This window comes from Rhagoletis zephyria, unplaced genomic scaffold (assembly GCF_001687245.7).
Source record: "Rhagoletis zephyria isolate East Lansing unplaced genomic scaffold, Rhagoletis_zephyria_1.1 Rzeph_scaffold_02318, whole genome shotgun sequence".
Lineage (NCBI taxonomy): Eukaryota > Metazoa > Arthropoda > Insecta > Diptera > Tephritidae > Rhagoletis > Rhagoletis zephyria.
Genome location: NW_016159402.1, coordinates 63,186 through 79,062, shown reverse-complemented (window position 1 = coordinate 79,062; position 15,877 = coordinate 63,186). Strand labels below are relative to the sequence as shown.

General features: G+C 33.5%; 1 protein-coding gene across 1 annotated transcript; it reads right to left on the bottom strand.

Moving 5' to 3' along the window:
* Positions 1-2,461: 2,461 nt before the first annotated feature.
* On the bottom strand, positions 2,462-12,487 carry LOC108366564 (uncharacterized). Its single transcript, XM_017621001.1, has 2 exons — positions 12,430-12,487; positions 2,462-3,644 (listed from the first exon to the last, which is right to left on the bottom strand). The coding sequence occupies exon 2, from the start codon at positions 3,641-3,643 to the stop codon at positions 2,822-2,824; it is 822 nt and encodes a 273-aa protein (XP_017476490.1). The 5' UTR covers position 3,644; positions 12,430-12,487; the 3' UTR covers positions 2,462-2,821.
* Positions 12,488-15,877: the final 3,390 nt, after the last annotated feature.

The window sequence follows — 15,877 nt, the reverse complement described above, 5'->3', positions numbered from 1 at the left end:
CAAAATTTGTGCATCACCTTTACACTCACTAATTAAGTCATCAATTCGCCCGATCCATTTTTGTACATACATATGTATGTATGTGTGTATGTAATTGATCTCACTTATAAATATGCTCTTCGATCACCTGATTTAGCATTTTCTTCGTTGATTAAGAAATAAAAATTACTGTCTGTTCTTATTATATTTTATATTAATTTTATTTTGCCCTTAGTAGATTTGATTGCTTTGCTGATTAACAAGATAGATATTTAAATATTTTTTCTTTTACCTAACTACTAAAGTGAATTATTAACTTATTATATAAATGAGAAATGATAGCGGCACGTTATTTGCTTTCACTTGATGGTATGATATTTTGGTTTCATCTAACTTCCAACTACTCATAGAAAAGGGAATGTTCAATTTGCAATTTTGTTTTAGATATTGGAATACGCTTAGGATTGAACAATCAAAATCATTAGAAAGTAACTCGATTAGAACAACTACAAATAAGACCAAAGTGGAATAATTGTTGTGGATATTGTTCTAGGATTTCTAGGGCATCAGTAACTGCCAAATTTTAGGTATGAGAGTACATATACATATATATGTAGATATGTATGCATAAGTAAACCTTTTGTAGTGAAAAGTCTTTGTAATTTGAACGGCATCTTTTACTTTCATTACGCTTCACTAATTTTAATTCCCATACTATTGGGAAAAAGTGTGAATATATGTATATTCATATGTACCGCGTTATATATGTATAAAGTCTTTACCGCGTTAAAAGTGTATAAAGAATTGGGTTTTTCATAAAAATAATTTATATCGCAAAAAATTTTTCGATGTATTCAGCACTAACAATCAAAGTAATATTTTTCGTTTAACACAAATTGCAATTTAAGGTGGAACTCCACATCAAACTTCTCAGTAGTTGCGGTTTACGGTGCATCGTCATTCCCTGTTTTTTGTTACCCGTTGCCCATGTTAACAGGGCTATGAATTACATAGTTCTCTCGAAATTCAACAGAGCCTTCTGATCTTTGTTCGACATACAGTGACCCAAACACGTGACCACGTGTTGATTTTTTTTTCAAATATTAAAAATTTTTTCAAGTGAAGGTTTTTGTTTGTTATTTTCTATAAAAATATTGTCCAATTTTTAACAAAAACCGCATAAATAAAAGTTTCAAACTTTATGCAATATTTAGAAAAATTCAAAAAATATTCATCAAAATTTCGAACTTTGNCTAGTCTGAAGAAGTGCAAGTTTTAAGCGGCTAAAAAATTCCGTTGATTTCTGATTCTGATTCTGATTAAAAAGTTTGAAATTTGGGTGAAAAATTGCAAAATTTTTATAATTTTTATACAAAGTTTAAAATCTGAATTTATATGGTGTTTGTTGTATAGCCAGCTAGGCTTTTATAAAAAAATAATAAACATTAAATAAACAAAAGACAAATAGCCAAAACTGGTCAAAATATCGCACTCCTATTATTTTGTGGACAACTGTACATACAGATAGAAACGTACAAACAGTAAGTAAAGATAAGAGAAAAAACTTTACTATGATAGCGATCGGCCATCAGTACAAAATTGAGGGAAATTAGAAAAGATATATAAATAAAAATATTAATAAAAGCGGAGTCTTCGCCGCGTTAAAAGTGTATAAAGAATTGGGGTTTTCATAAAAATAATTTATATCGCAAAAAATTTTTCGATGTATTCAGCACTAACAATCAAAGTAATATTTTTCGTTTAACACAAATTGCAATTTAAGGTGGAACTCCACATCAAACTTCTCAGTAGTTGCGGTTTACGGTGCATCGTCATTCCCTGTTTTTTGTTACCCGTTGCCCATGTTAACAGGGCTATGAATTACATAGTTCTCTCGAAATCCAACAGAGCCTTATGATCTTTGTTCGACATACAGTGCCTCAAACAAGTGACCACGTGTTGATATTTTTTTCTCAAATATTTACAATTTTTTCAAGTGAAACTTTTTTTTATGTTATTTTCTATAAAAATATTGTCAAATTTTTAACAAAAACCGCATAAATAAAAGTTTCAAACTTTATGCAATATTTAGGAAAATTCAAAAAATATTCATCAAAATTTCAAACTTTTTAATCTGAGCTCTTAGAACATTTCCGGGTATGCAGTTTTATAGCCCATATAATTGTAACCTGATGCGGTGCAAGTTTCCGGCGGCTAAAAAATGCCGTTGATTTTTGTAATTTTTTCCTGTGACTGCTTTTCCCAGTCTTTTTTTTACAAAACAAATGCAATTCACAGAAACTGGCTTCGATTTTTTGAAATATTGTGGCGAACGGTCTGCCGTCTTTTATTTCGTAAGAAATTTTTTCTAAAAAATGCCACGAAGTTTTCTGATAGCAGCCATAAATTTTTACATATTTTAGAAGTAATTAGCTATGATCTTTAATAAATTATAAAAAATACAACAAACAACTTGTATTTATTTCGGCAAATTATTTCACTAACACATATTCATACGCATGCAATATATTATATAAATTACCAGTAACAAATCAAACGAATTCGCTTTCTAAATATTGCTACTGGTAATGAGAGGTAATTAATTATCTGAAATAATTTGTAATGGCGTCAAAATAACATTAAATCATTTTGATTTCGAGTTCAAGGCCACAATAAATGAAAAAAATAAATCCAAAGCCTACCAATATGTAAACCAGCACATTGAGTTGTCTGAGTTGCCTCACGCTGACCTCCTCACCCACATCACTACACCGTTGATTAAAATAGAACACATATACTATTATATTGTTGTTAGTCTTCATCATTTGTTGGCTTTAATAATTTAATAAATAATATTCTTGTTAAAATACAGTTTAGACTTAAAATTAAGTGGCGTTAATTGATTCTTTGGTTGCGCATGCGCCACCTGCAGTCTAAATGGCCGTCCATTGAAATAATAATCACCGCGATGCATGCGATACAATTTACTTTCGCCGCCTACGCTGCTGGTCAGTCTATTTGCCGATACATCAAGCTTATTTTTATTCGCACTCCCATGGGAAGCACCTTTACTATCAACAGGTGTGCGGTTATTATTTTCACTCAGCTGGCTTAATGCTGCGTGCTGATTCGCGTTGACTGTCGGTCCACCCGCATTGCTACTACTACTACTCACATGTGCAATTTGATTCAAACCAGCAATGCTGCCTGCCGCCAATGGTGCCTCTTGCAAAATGGGCTTGATTTTGACTGGCTGATAGTCCAATCCCACACCGGGTATATAACGATATGGCATTGGAGGTATTGGAATATAATAGATTTTCGAGTCCTTCTTCGTTTTCTTCGCCTTCTGGCCATTACCATGTTTGCGTAGATGCAGAGGCTTTGATGAGACAATCATATCTTTGTAGAAGTTTGCCAAGGATGGACTATGAAATAGTACTTTGGAAGCAAGCGCTGATGTGGGCTTACGTTCTTGATACGAGTATTGCTGCTGTTGTGGTTGTGCAGAGTTGGCCAATGTGAGGGTGTTGGTGGGATTTAGCACATAGGCGCTGGCAAGCGTGCTTGACAATGTGAGCAGTAGTGTATAGATGATGGCAGGAATCACAATGATGGCAGTGAAATGACTGTTCGTTGATAATTGGCAATGTGTGGAGGACATACTGGAATTTATAAAGAAATTATTGAAATTAGTAGCCTGCAGAGCCAACTTATAGAACAGTTAAGGACAAGTTACATTAGTCAGAGATTGCATTATCGAGAAAAATATCATTGACCAGGTGTTATGCCATAACCCAACTTCACTAGGCATTAAATGGAAAAAATGACAAATGACAAAGTCGGGCATTAAAAGAAAACTGTGTCATTACATTAAAAAAATTGTCATTAAGTTCACTTCCACATACAATTTTTTTAAATGGCATAAATTTTTTGTCATTTCAATGCCTAGTAGAAATTCGGCATAACTCCAAAATGTTTCTTCAGACTCTTTAACTGTGAAAAAAGTGTAGTGCTTATCACAATAATACGCCACCCACTCATATACATATATACATATATTGGGCCGTATACATAAAAACTAAGCAATTGCTTTTTCTTAAAATGTCATACCTTTCATTTAATTTTTTTTTGAACAAATCGAGTAACAGGTCTGAAATTTTAAGAAAACGCATTAGCCTAAACCTAAGTTTTATGCATATGGCCCAATAAGGAGTGTTGACTATTAATTTTTTGTTATTAATTTTAATTATTTTTTATTACAAAAATATAGTTTATTCTTTAACAAAAACCGTATCAATCCAAAATTTAATCCCAGTTTTCCTAAGTTTCCCTATTAGTAATTAGTAGATTTGCATATTTTTTGTTGGTTAACCCATTAAGGACATATCGTACATACATGTAACGCGAGCAAACAGTATGAATTTAAGCAAATAAAAATAAAATTGAATTAAATTGTTATTTATACAATTGTAAATGTCTTTGATAAGAAGCTTTTATCGTTTTGTGCCGTTCGAAATTCAGTTTATGTCAGCTAGTGCAATAAAGCAGTCGCGTTTAATTTCGAGCGTGCAGTGAAGCTCAAAAGAAAAAAATTTATGATCTCGTCATTAATTCGACTAACCGCTCGAATTCAAATAACCGTTCACTTTCAACAAACCGCCGACCATCGAACAGTCTGAGATAGAAATGGGCGCGGGACTAAATATTCAAACTCGAACCCACCTATCTTGAAGTTTTTCAGATTCGTACCGCGGGTCTCGTGGTTTTTAAATTAGTTTTAAATAATATAAAAAAATATATGTAGATATATATATATATATATATATCTTTCTCTAATACTCTACGCTCGTCATACTAAACGAACTTTTATCTTCTTATAATTAAATTTTGCTTTGCTATTGGTTTTCATTTCAATACAACAATAAAACGAGCTAACTTCACATAACGTTTAAGGAAGATTTTCTTAACCGCTGGTTTTATTGCGAGTGTAGGGAAGTGATTTTCTTCCCATGCTCAAATTTTTAATAACATTCCCGATAACGCCCATCCCGGTCATTTTGAAAGTAGTATCCCGCGAGTCCGCGAGTCCTGTGGGTCCCGATATCCCTTTCCCATCTCTAGTCTGTAAATCGACTAACCGAAATTATTTTCAAAATTCAAAATGGCGAATCCAATATGGCGGACACATTTTTGTAAAATTCATCGGATTCGCTTGAAAATCGTTACTCAGGGGTTTTGGGAGTCACCGATTACGAATTTGATGTCAGTTTTCGAAGATTCAAAATGGCGGATCCAATACAAAATGTGTCCGCCATATTGGATCCGCCATTTTGAATTTTCGAAAACTGACATCAAATTCGTAATCGGTGACTCCCAAAACCCCTGAGTAACGATTTTCAAGCGAATCCGATGAATTTTACAAAAATGTGTCCGCCATATTGGATCCGCCATTTTGAATTTTGAAAAAATAATATCATATTCGTAATTAGCGACCCCGAAAACCCCCGAGTAACGAGTTTCAAGCGAATCCGATGAATTTTTCCAAAAGGTGTACGCCATATTGGTTTTCTGGGGTTATATCAAAACCCTGAACTGATGGGGTTAAATGGACCTCGGATTCGGATTCAGCGACCCCAAAAACATAACGTACACATAGTGAGACCTTTGGGTCAGAACACAAATTTTTTTTGTGTGGCTGTGTTATTTAATTGAAATCGATCTGGTACTCGCTGTGAGCACATTTTTGTTATTTGACCGTTTTGTTAGATTTAGTGCGAGAAGTACAGGATCAAGACTAATAAAATTATTGTTATTAGTGCGATTATGTTTTATATAAGTATGTTTATTGAAAGAATACCACTAGTTGAAAAAGTCTAAAGAAAACGGTTGGTCGATTAAGTGAAGTCCATTTTTTTTGTTTAACATTTTTTGCTCATCGATTAGTCGACTAGTCTGTACCATACAGTCGAGATTTGATACCCAATGATTTGTTTTAATTCCAGTAGATAAAACATTATTTGCGACTTCAACGCTTTTCGATGCCTGAAGAAGCGGCTGATGCGTTCAAATCTGTTATTCATACACAATGCATTCGTACGTGACAAAATGTTCTGATTGCGTTTTCCATTAAAAATGTCTAACTCGGCGATGACAACCTCAGCTTTAACACATTCACATTACTGTTATAAGATTTCAACACATAAGCAGACACCAATATTTATTTACTGTTGCGATTCACAACAATTATTTGAAACTATTTTAAAATTTTTTACTTTTACATTTCACCTGCCAAATTAACCGAATTTGGTATCAAAGATGAAAAGTCCACCAAAATATGGTTCCTGTTGCCTTTATATGAAAAGCGTTGGCGTTAAATCACAGCAGTGTCGCTGATCTCTCGATAATTGAAGTGAATTGCAATAAGTGTACATCAACTCTCGATAGGAGCATATGTAAATATGTATGTACATATGTATGATCGCTTATTATTAGAGTGAGCGCACATTAATCAAAGAGGATGATTGATGATTAATAACCGACGCGTGTGTATATATACATTGTTTCTGAACCTACATACATGCACGCATACATACGTACTATATGTCAAGACAAAAACGGACATAAAACACAAATTAAAAAACCTCAAGTTCCTTTTATAATTACAATATGTAATTACATTACGGGTGTTGAAAGGTGAGTGGGTTCATATTTAAAATGATCTTTTCAATCCAGAACTCGAAACGAAATTTCTTGTTTTTTTTTTTTGTTTCAGTTTCCCAGCAATTAACAACACAGCCGCTGGAGTTATTTAACTTAATATGTATTAAATAGAATTAATAGATTCCGATTGAGTTTAAATTGTGTAATTAATGTGAGCGTTCAGCCATAGCGACAGTTCGATACGCATAAATTGCCATACACCGCGCCACAACTCTACCCAAAGGCTAATAACTTGGCTAATAATCAATGCTTGTGCAGCTCATCAGCTATTCACATACATACATATTTACATACGTGTGTAGTATGTTTGCGAGTTTGCATGTTTCCCACCCATTTTGTTGGCTAAACAAGCAGACGAGCTCGTCAAACCATCTTCTCGTTTGATCTCTAGCTATCAGTATTGGTATCAGTTTGGCTATCAAATTTCAAAGTTTGCGACTAAACCCAAAATTAATGTGATTAATGAACAGCAGTTGAACGATTGATTATAATCAGCTTTAATTGGCGACTAAATTGGCAGCTACAAGCTCACACTTACTTATATGTATGTACATACATACCCTGTAGGGAAACGCACTAGTGCCGAACGGGTTCTGTTCTGAAGATATAGCACCATGACAAGTGCGCGTTAATTCTCCAGCATCCAATTTTCCGATAGTTCCGAACAAATTCTAAATTCTTGCAACTTATCATAATTTCTGTGACTATTTTGGACTATGCAAATTTTGCGTATCGCTGAATGGAAACGGTTAGAAATAAGGTGTTTAGGAACGTATTTCGAGCTTTTAGAAAATTACGCATTTTTTTTCTTACTTCTTGCATCAATATATAATTTTTTAGAAAAAGTGTATTAATGAACTGTTATTTAGCTCTTAGCTAGCGATATGCATTTTTAAAAAAGTAAAATAAAATAGTTAGTAAAAATTTCATTCCGATGCTCTTTAACTGGTGAGGATCCACTAGTCACTAAATATCAGACTGGTTCATTTTTAGCGATCCTCCAATTTGTGGTGTACGTCTTGATGTTGCTGAAAAAAAGGAGAGACCTAAAATTTTAAGCCGTCTCCGAACGGCGAATGGGTTTTATGAGAAGCTTTTTTAAGGCAGAAACGCACTCGGAGGTTTTCCATTGCCTGCCGAGGGGCGACAGCTATTAGGAAAAAGGTTTTCTAATTTAGATGTTGCTCGGACCAGGGATCGAAACCGGGTCTTACGGAGTGGTAGTACGCACCTCTATCTTACCATTCAGCCACAGCGGCCGTAAAACTAAAAAAACTAGTACTGAGCTGGCAATTTGATCCACTAGTTCGGATTTTCCCTCCAGGCTACATGCCGATACTCATACATACACACGTGTATATTCATCAGGTTATTTTAGCGGTGTTTATCTATATGCTAGTTTTTTTTTAGTTTTTAGTTTTTACTGTAGAAAAGCTATATTCTGGCGTACGACCACCATAGTAGTGGCTGGCATTTTGGACGGTTTGTCTGTGCAGACCATAGACCACGAAATTGTGCACTGGTATGGACTATTTACCCATCTCCATGGTTTAAAAAAAATGTATGCAAATTAATTCATTGATAAACACAAGCTTCGAGTTGAAGCATGGATGGGTTGCTACCAACATTATTATTTATTTGCTAGTTGGTACTTTACCGTTTGTACGTCTGAATAGGTGTGCGGCTATAGGTAAAGCGCACTCATGTATATGTAATTCTGTCGTGCTCGTTAATCAAGAAGAAAATTTGGAAATACTTAGTCAAGTGTGGCGTAAAATTTATTAGTGAATGATAATGCGCGAAAGAGTAAAATTAAAAAAAAAAAAAAAACTGTATGTAACGTGCTTGTAAATACATATTTTGCCATAAGTACGGTTGCCAGACGTACTGATTTAGGAAGGACAGTACTAAATTTTCACTCGCTGTACTGAAAATTTTTAATTGCCAATTCAGTACGCAAATTTTCTTATATTTCATAAATGTGTGTTGATTTGTACAGATTTTTCAATCTCTATTCCACTTCGTTTACATCAGTGGTGGATACACAATTTTGCTTAGGGAGGAAGGGGGCGATTTGGGTCGACTTGTCAAGTAAGGTTAAATTAAAATGACACGTTTTGCCGATAAGTGAACCCTCGAAGTGCACAACACCGTCAGCAAAAGAAATTATTAAAAATCAACGCGAAATTTGAGCAACTTGAAACTTGCACTTTTTTATACTGAAATTGATTGGCGGGGTGCTGTATGAATATACCCACTAGAATAAGAGAATAAGTCTCCGTATGTACAGTGTTTGTTTTTTTATATTTGCAATATTTTTCCTATAATTTAATTTTTTTTCAACTATTAAACAAATTTTTTTTTTGAGAATGCAGTTTTGTAGTTCACTCAATTTCATTATAATAGTGTCTATAAATACCATTGATTTTTGAGATTTGTTTTTGGTACAAAACTGAACACTCAAAAAAATTTTTTAAATTTTGTTTAAAAGTTGAAAACTTTAGTGAAAATTTGTCGAATTTTACTAGAAACTTTGAGTCATTAATTTATATGCCAATTGATGCAGAATGAACTATATTTCTATTAAAAATTAACGAAAAAAAAAAATATTACGAAAAATATTGTAAATATAAAGAAAAAAACACTGTACTGTGTATGTACATAGAAAAGGCGAAAGTACTAAATTTTGAGAAAAAAAATCTGGTAACTCTAGCCATAAGAAATAGTCGCCTACATCGCAAATAATGCTTTAAAAACTTTAATTATATTAAGCGCCAGCCAAAAAAAAACTTAAACATTTTCTTCTTTTTTATGTAGAAATGCATCCACATTAGGGTGAGCGCTGAAAATCCGATTTCTTAGAATCCGTATTGTTAATAGCAAAAATATGGTATATTATGCTCTTGAAAAAATATCTGCGAAATATCAAAATTTTCGCTCAATATCTTTGGTACTAAGCAAGTGTATGACAATTTTTGAAATCGGACGCTAACTACGCGAACTTTTCATATTATTCGCAAAGTATAAAAAATACTGTATTTCTGTTTATAATGAGGTTAAATTGCTAAATTAAGTTTTAGTGAATCTTTTTTAACAAAATTCTGGATTCATACATAATTCTTTGATTTGGATTCATACCTCAAAAAGACAAATGCTGGCCTTGCGCTTCATTGAGGCAATGGCAAATACAAAGCGAACAGGAAATTGGATGTGTTTAAATGAGGGACCAAAAATAATCATTATTTTTTTTAATTTTAACAAAAAAAATTAACATGTTGTAATTATCGTGAAACAATTTTAACTATAGATATATATACATATATACTAGTATATATGCTGACGTGTTTGTGTTCGTGCATCCTACTGTAGTTTGCAATGAGTTTTATTTTTCGAGTTTAAAGATAATAATTAAAATTGTTTTTTACTTTTTCGCTCGGTTTTTATTTTTTCGCTCAGAGATTATTATATGGGTTATTCACACTTGCCTGGTTATCAGGTTATGAGGTTATCTGGTTATATTTTTATTCAGTTTACATGAATAACATTCACTACAGAATAATAATTTTTAACCAGATAAATGAGTTTTATTTTTTCACTTACGAATAATGATTATATCCCAGTAGAACTTGGGAGCATCATACTATTGCTCGGTGAGTACTGCCTGGCGAGTATACGAATACTCTCCATTGCTCCCTATGCTTCTGTGTATAAGCATGTAATTTTGTATACTCCCTTTAACATTGTATGTCCTAGGAAGATCTCCCTTCAAGTTCTAGTGGGTTCATACAAAAACTCAAAAGCTATGAGGGTGGAATTTTATGGACCCAGGTGAGAGTACGGGTGAGAATTTTATGGACCCAGGTAGATGATAGCACTCCCAATTTCCTCCAGACAAAACCATGATTGGGGTTTCGAAAGCGCTAAGTTATCTTTGCAGAAATCCAAGCGGCTATTAGTTGTCGCTGCCCTCTTCCACAGAATGATCACCTCAACTCTCGCCATTCTTAACTAAATACATTGTTGAGTTATTTGTTGAGGTAATCATTACGACTACAAGGTCTATTATGCCCCGTTACTCCTTACAACTCTTTGTTTAGACCTAACTCTCTTAGTGAATCCAAAAGGATGATTAATGATCCGATATATTTCCACATCTTATTGATCGGAGTAGGTGCTCATCTGCATTATTGCATAAATTCTTAACTAATGATCATCTTCGTGGTTATCTGCCTTTCCGATTATATAGAGGTTGTTCACGCTATCATTATTGTGTAGTGTATTTTATTTTTGTAAACTGAATAAAAAATATAACCACATAAGCTGATAAGCAAGCGTGAACAACCTCATGGTGATATTATTTACTCAGTTTGTAAGAAACTATATCTGGCTTAATGTTTATTATTCCTCAAAGTCATATTGCCAGATAACCCAATAAACCGGCTAGCTTGAATGTCTTCATAATTTAGTTGCCTTCATTTTACACACGTCAATTTTTGGTACTTTATATCTTTCTTTATCTCAACATACGCAATTTGATATCAGAACATAATCATTCATCATTTTATTTTTATTTTTTATTTTATTTAGCTCAAACATTGATCTTTGTGAATTTAGAAAACCCGTATGCGGCTCTTATTCGGGTTTGATTTAATTAAAATTGCACTTTACGACAGAAGTATTTCGAACCTATTGCCATTTAGGAATCTAGCTGATTAAAGCGTTCTTACACCATATGTATTTCCATATGTAAATGCTACTTTTCTGATACGTTTTAATATTTGATACATACAAAAAAGTATAATTTACATATGCAAATACATATCGTGTAAGAGCCCTGTTAACATTTCAAATTTCCAAAGGGTTAGCTGAACGAAAGACTTAAGCAACGAACCTGTTTAGGATTTTCCAAAGACCGAAAATAACCATTAAATCCCAAGGTTTTTATCTTTAATCCAATGCAAAATCGTTATTTTTTCTTATTTTTTTCAATTAAGAATAATCGTTAATTTTGGTATTTTTCGGTCAAACTGTATAGTTATGATGGAGACTGTGTTTTTTTGACATATAATGGGAAAGATAGAAATCCAAAAAAAAACCGATTATTCAAGATGGAAAAAAATCATAAAATAACGAGTTAATTTGATCGGAAAATTAAGATCAAAAAGTAGCGGGTTTTCTTGATTAAGAATAATTTTAAAATTGGGATCAAACTTTATCCTGATTTTGTGATTCTAATATTTTCCCCAGCATTTTATACTGGAGACGGATTTAAATCTTTTATGATCTAGAAAACAATAACTGAAAATAACGGTTGTAATATAATCGAAATAATGAAAATCCAAAAATAACGATTACTCTTGATCGACACAATAAATATCATAAAATAACGGGTTAATTTTATCGCAAAAACAAAAATTAAATTTTGATAATTAAATTACGTTGCGATCCCTAAGATTTTTATTTCATAATATGCAACGCATATTTAATGCATTAACCAGTAATATAATAAAAAATCTTGTTTGTACTCGTAGATTGTGAACTGTTTTTTTTTTTTGCGTTGAGATAAACCAGTTAAATTTCAGGTAAAAACAGTGATATAGCATTCACAAAAAATCACATTTGAGTTTGAACCCTACAACTAACGTTGTCAGCATTATTTTGGTTAAAAATTGCTTATCTTAGTACTTTTAATCAAAAATTTTAAATTTTTCTTTAGATAACACTCACTTTAAAATATTTATAGCGCAGGTATTGGTTTATTTAATAAATACGAAGTAACGATTTGCTGCTTTTGTTTTTAAACCATTTAATAAAAGTCTCGTTTTTTTTGTTTTTTTTTATTGCAATTTAATCATTACACTTATATCATTTCATAAAATTGTAGATTTNGTTTTTTTTTTATTGCAATTTAATCATTACACTTATATCATTTCATAAAATTGTAGATTACTTTCAACTATTCAAATTTTTAATCATAATTCTTATGCAGCGCGAGGATATATATTGAAAAGAGTTCACCTCGATATGAGTAGAGCGCGCAACCTTCCGAACCGTTTTAAATCGCTGATCGCTTAAGATTAAATATTTGGTGCGAACGCCTTGAGCTACGGCAAATAAATGAGATTTGCGTTGTAATTTGTTTTTCTTAAAAGCAGAAATTCATGGTAAGCACAGCGAAGCATGCCAAGTCAACCAACCAACCAAAAAGTCGACAGAATCTTCGCACTACACGCGTATCAGCTATATGTATGTATATGAGTAAATAGCCAAGGTAGTGGCAGTTGGTGATCGGTGAGAGACGTATGGCTGGATGAGCGTCGTTGTTGTCAGCGGAAAAGAGTACGGGAAAAGTCATTTGGAATAGTACATAGTGGCAGCGTTGGTGGCGGCAGTGCAAGCGCGCTTAAATACAAAAACACTGGTGGCCGTGACAAGGCCAATATGTAGCAGCAGCAGCAGCAGCAGCAGTAGCAGCGTTAGCGGCAGTGTCAGTGTCATGAACAGTAGCAACAAGTTGGCAATTGACGTGTGGCAACAGTAGTTGTTTGCTGATATCTAGCTGCTGGACGCATTGCTACTTAATGCGTCTGGTTTATTGGCTAAGCACTGATCATTTTCGGTGGTCGACGTTTGACTATGAAGATAAAAGTGTAGCTGAGGATGAGAAACGATAGCGCGCGAATTGAGTGTAGATGTCTTGCACTACTGCTGACTTTTAATGTTTGCTGAGCGGTATTAATGTGTGCATAGCAATGCAACTTCTACTAAGACATTGCACGGCGGTTCATTTTCAAATTCTACAAAGAATAAAAATACAAAATAAATAATAAATAATAAAGCAATGACTTGGCTAATGCCGAGAAGGTTTTTTGTTAGGCAAAAAAATGTTTATAAAAAATAAAAATAAAAAAAAAATCAAGAATGCAATGATTTGGCGCTATGCTTTATTCTAAATATTTGGTCGAGCTTCTCTTCCAATTAGTTGTCTGCGGCTTAATGGTTTCTTACAAATGGAGGCGCCTACAGTTTTACGCCGCCATGGCAGATCGTTTTTATGGGTAGATTTTTTATGGGGGAAAACCCTAATGCCAGGATTATAAAGCTCGTGGCTCGTTACGTTTCGCCCCGTACATTATAACCATCGCATTTATTTCACATACAATAGACAGTTAGGTGACAGTTACTCCATCCCGTTACATCTATTACAACTCAGGCATAAGTTTTCCATTGCCTGCCAAAGATCGCCGGCTGTCGGAAAAAACTATAAGTAAATCACCGGGGGATCATAGCTTCGGGATTCCGAGATTTTTACTGATTCATTTACAGAATAAGAAGAAAAACGGGAAGAAATGAATCCCCATTTGGGGGAAAAATATAAAATCCCATATTTTCTTCTAAACAAAATTTGTTTTTTTTTTTATAGTATATTCGCAATGAAAAGAAATAAAATAAGATATAATACCTTTTTGAAAAAACAAAATGTGTATACTCAGAAAAAAAAAATCAACTGTATTATTAGGCAAAGAATTGTTAAGAAGGCAGTCAATATGGCGGAATTAGAGCGAGAAGTTGCCAACTGATTACACCTTGTATTATTGCATCATGGAGAAATACAGAACACCAAAATTTGGATTCAAAGTGAACTTGAGCCATTTGCACTTGAACGTGAATTTCAGGACCTGCCTGAATAACTGTACTTGTTATATTTTGTGCAAGAACTGTGTAATAACGAAAAATCTGGTAGCAATTGAAAACACAACAAGCTTTTACGGTGTGGCAGAGCTGTACTTCCTTTTACTTTGTTGGGGTGTTTTGGAAAGGGATTTCTGCAAATATGAGTAAATGTTTTTGACAAGTATTTAGTATAGATATTTTGGAATAAAAATATTTAAACATCAAATTACATATTTTTTTACTAAGGGGCACTAAGACCAAATGTGGTGAACATGAATCTGTGTGGTTTGAAAAAGGCGAACCTACTGTGAAATGCAAAATTTTGTAATGAAGTCGAAATTTCGAAAAATCTCGGGACCCCGGGACTAGAATTTTTACATTCCGAAATCCCGGGATTGTTAAAATGCTTCGGGATTGAATGCCCTAGTGCCCGCGAATACAATGGAATGACCAAATGCAATCTTTACTTGGGATGAACAAGTGAAAAACCCCAGAAAACGGTTGCAAATAAGATGAAGAATAGTAATGTTAATGGTAATGGTAGTTGTAATGCTAAGGCTAATAGCAATGGTAATTTTAATGGTAATGGTAATGATAATGCTAATAGTATTGGTAATGTTAACGGTAATGGTAATTATAGTTGTAAAGGTAATGCTAATGGTAATGGCAATGGTACACACTATCAGAATGTAACGGTAATGGATATAGTAATGGTAAGGGTAATTGTACTAGTAATGGTAATTACAATTTTAATGGTAATGGTAAGTGCTATGAGAGTGTTACTGGTAATTGTAATGGTATTTGTAATGTTAATGATAATGATAATGATAATGAGAATGGTAATGACAGCTGAACTGTCACTGAACCGAAGTAAACTCTGACATCAACATCTAATTTTCTGGATTACAGCATAGCTTTTCTATATAGTTGAGTGGGTTCTATCAGCCAACTTATTCTATTCTTCTATGCGAAGATACCACTTGAACAACTAAGGCGGCACATTTCTTCTAACACCTTGCGGGGTATCTGGGAACAGCCGACAACCTTTTATGAACCATTAACTTATTCTGCAATGATGCTTATACTAACACATACAGAAGTTACAAAATAGGGCAATAACCATACAATAAAAGTAGTTTACAACAAAAGTTTATAGCTCGAACTGTAATGAAGGTAGATAAGTGCATACATATGCGCTTATCTGGGTGTGCATTTTATCCTAGCGCGTTCTCAATCAATTGAGCTGATGTGTTTTATATGTATGCTCATTTCCGGATATGCCGTTTTTATGACCGTCGTGGCGAGATCATCATCATCTCTATCCTTACCTTCACCCAATCGTATTGCGCATTACATAATTTTGACTGTGTTAAGCATTTGTGTGCGTACTGTTAAGATTACATCGTTGAAATTCTGAACGATTTTTGTGTTTTATGGCATTTCTCATCAACTTGTGGTAATTTAAAAATGCTTTAATACGAATATAAGTATCTTCGAATAG

Bases quoted from the DNA above. Each gene is read 5' to 3' on its own strand.
- LOC108366564 (XM_017621001.1), bottom strand. From the start codon at position 3,643: ATGTCCTCCACACATTGCCAATTATCAACGAACAGTCATTTCACTGCC.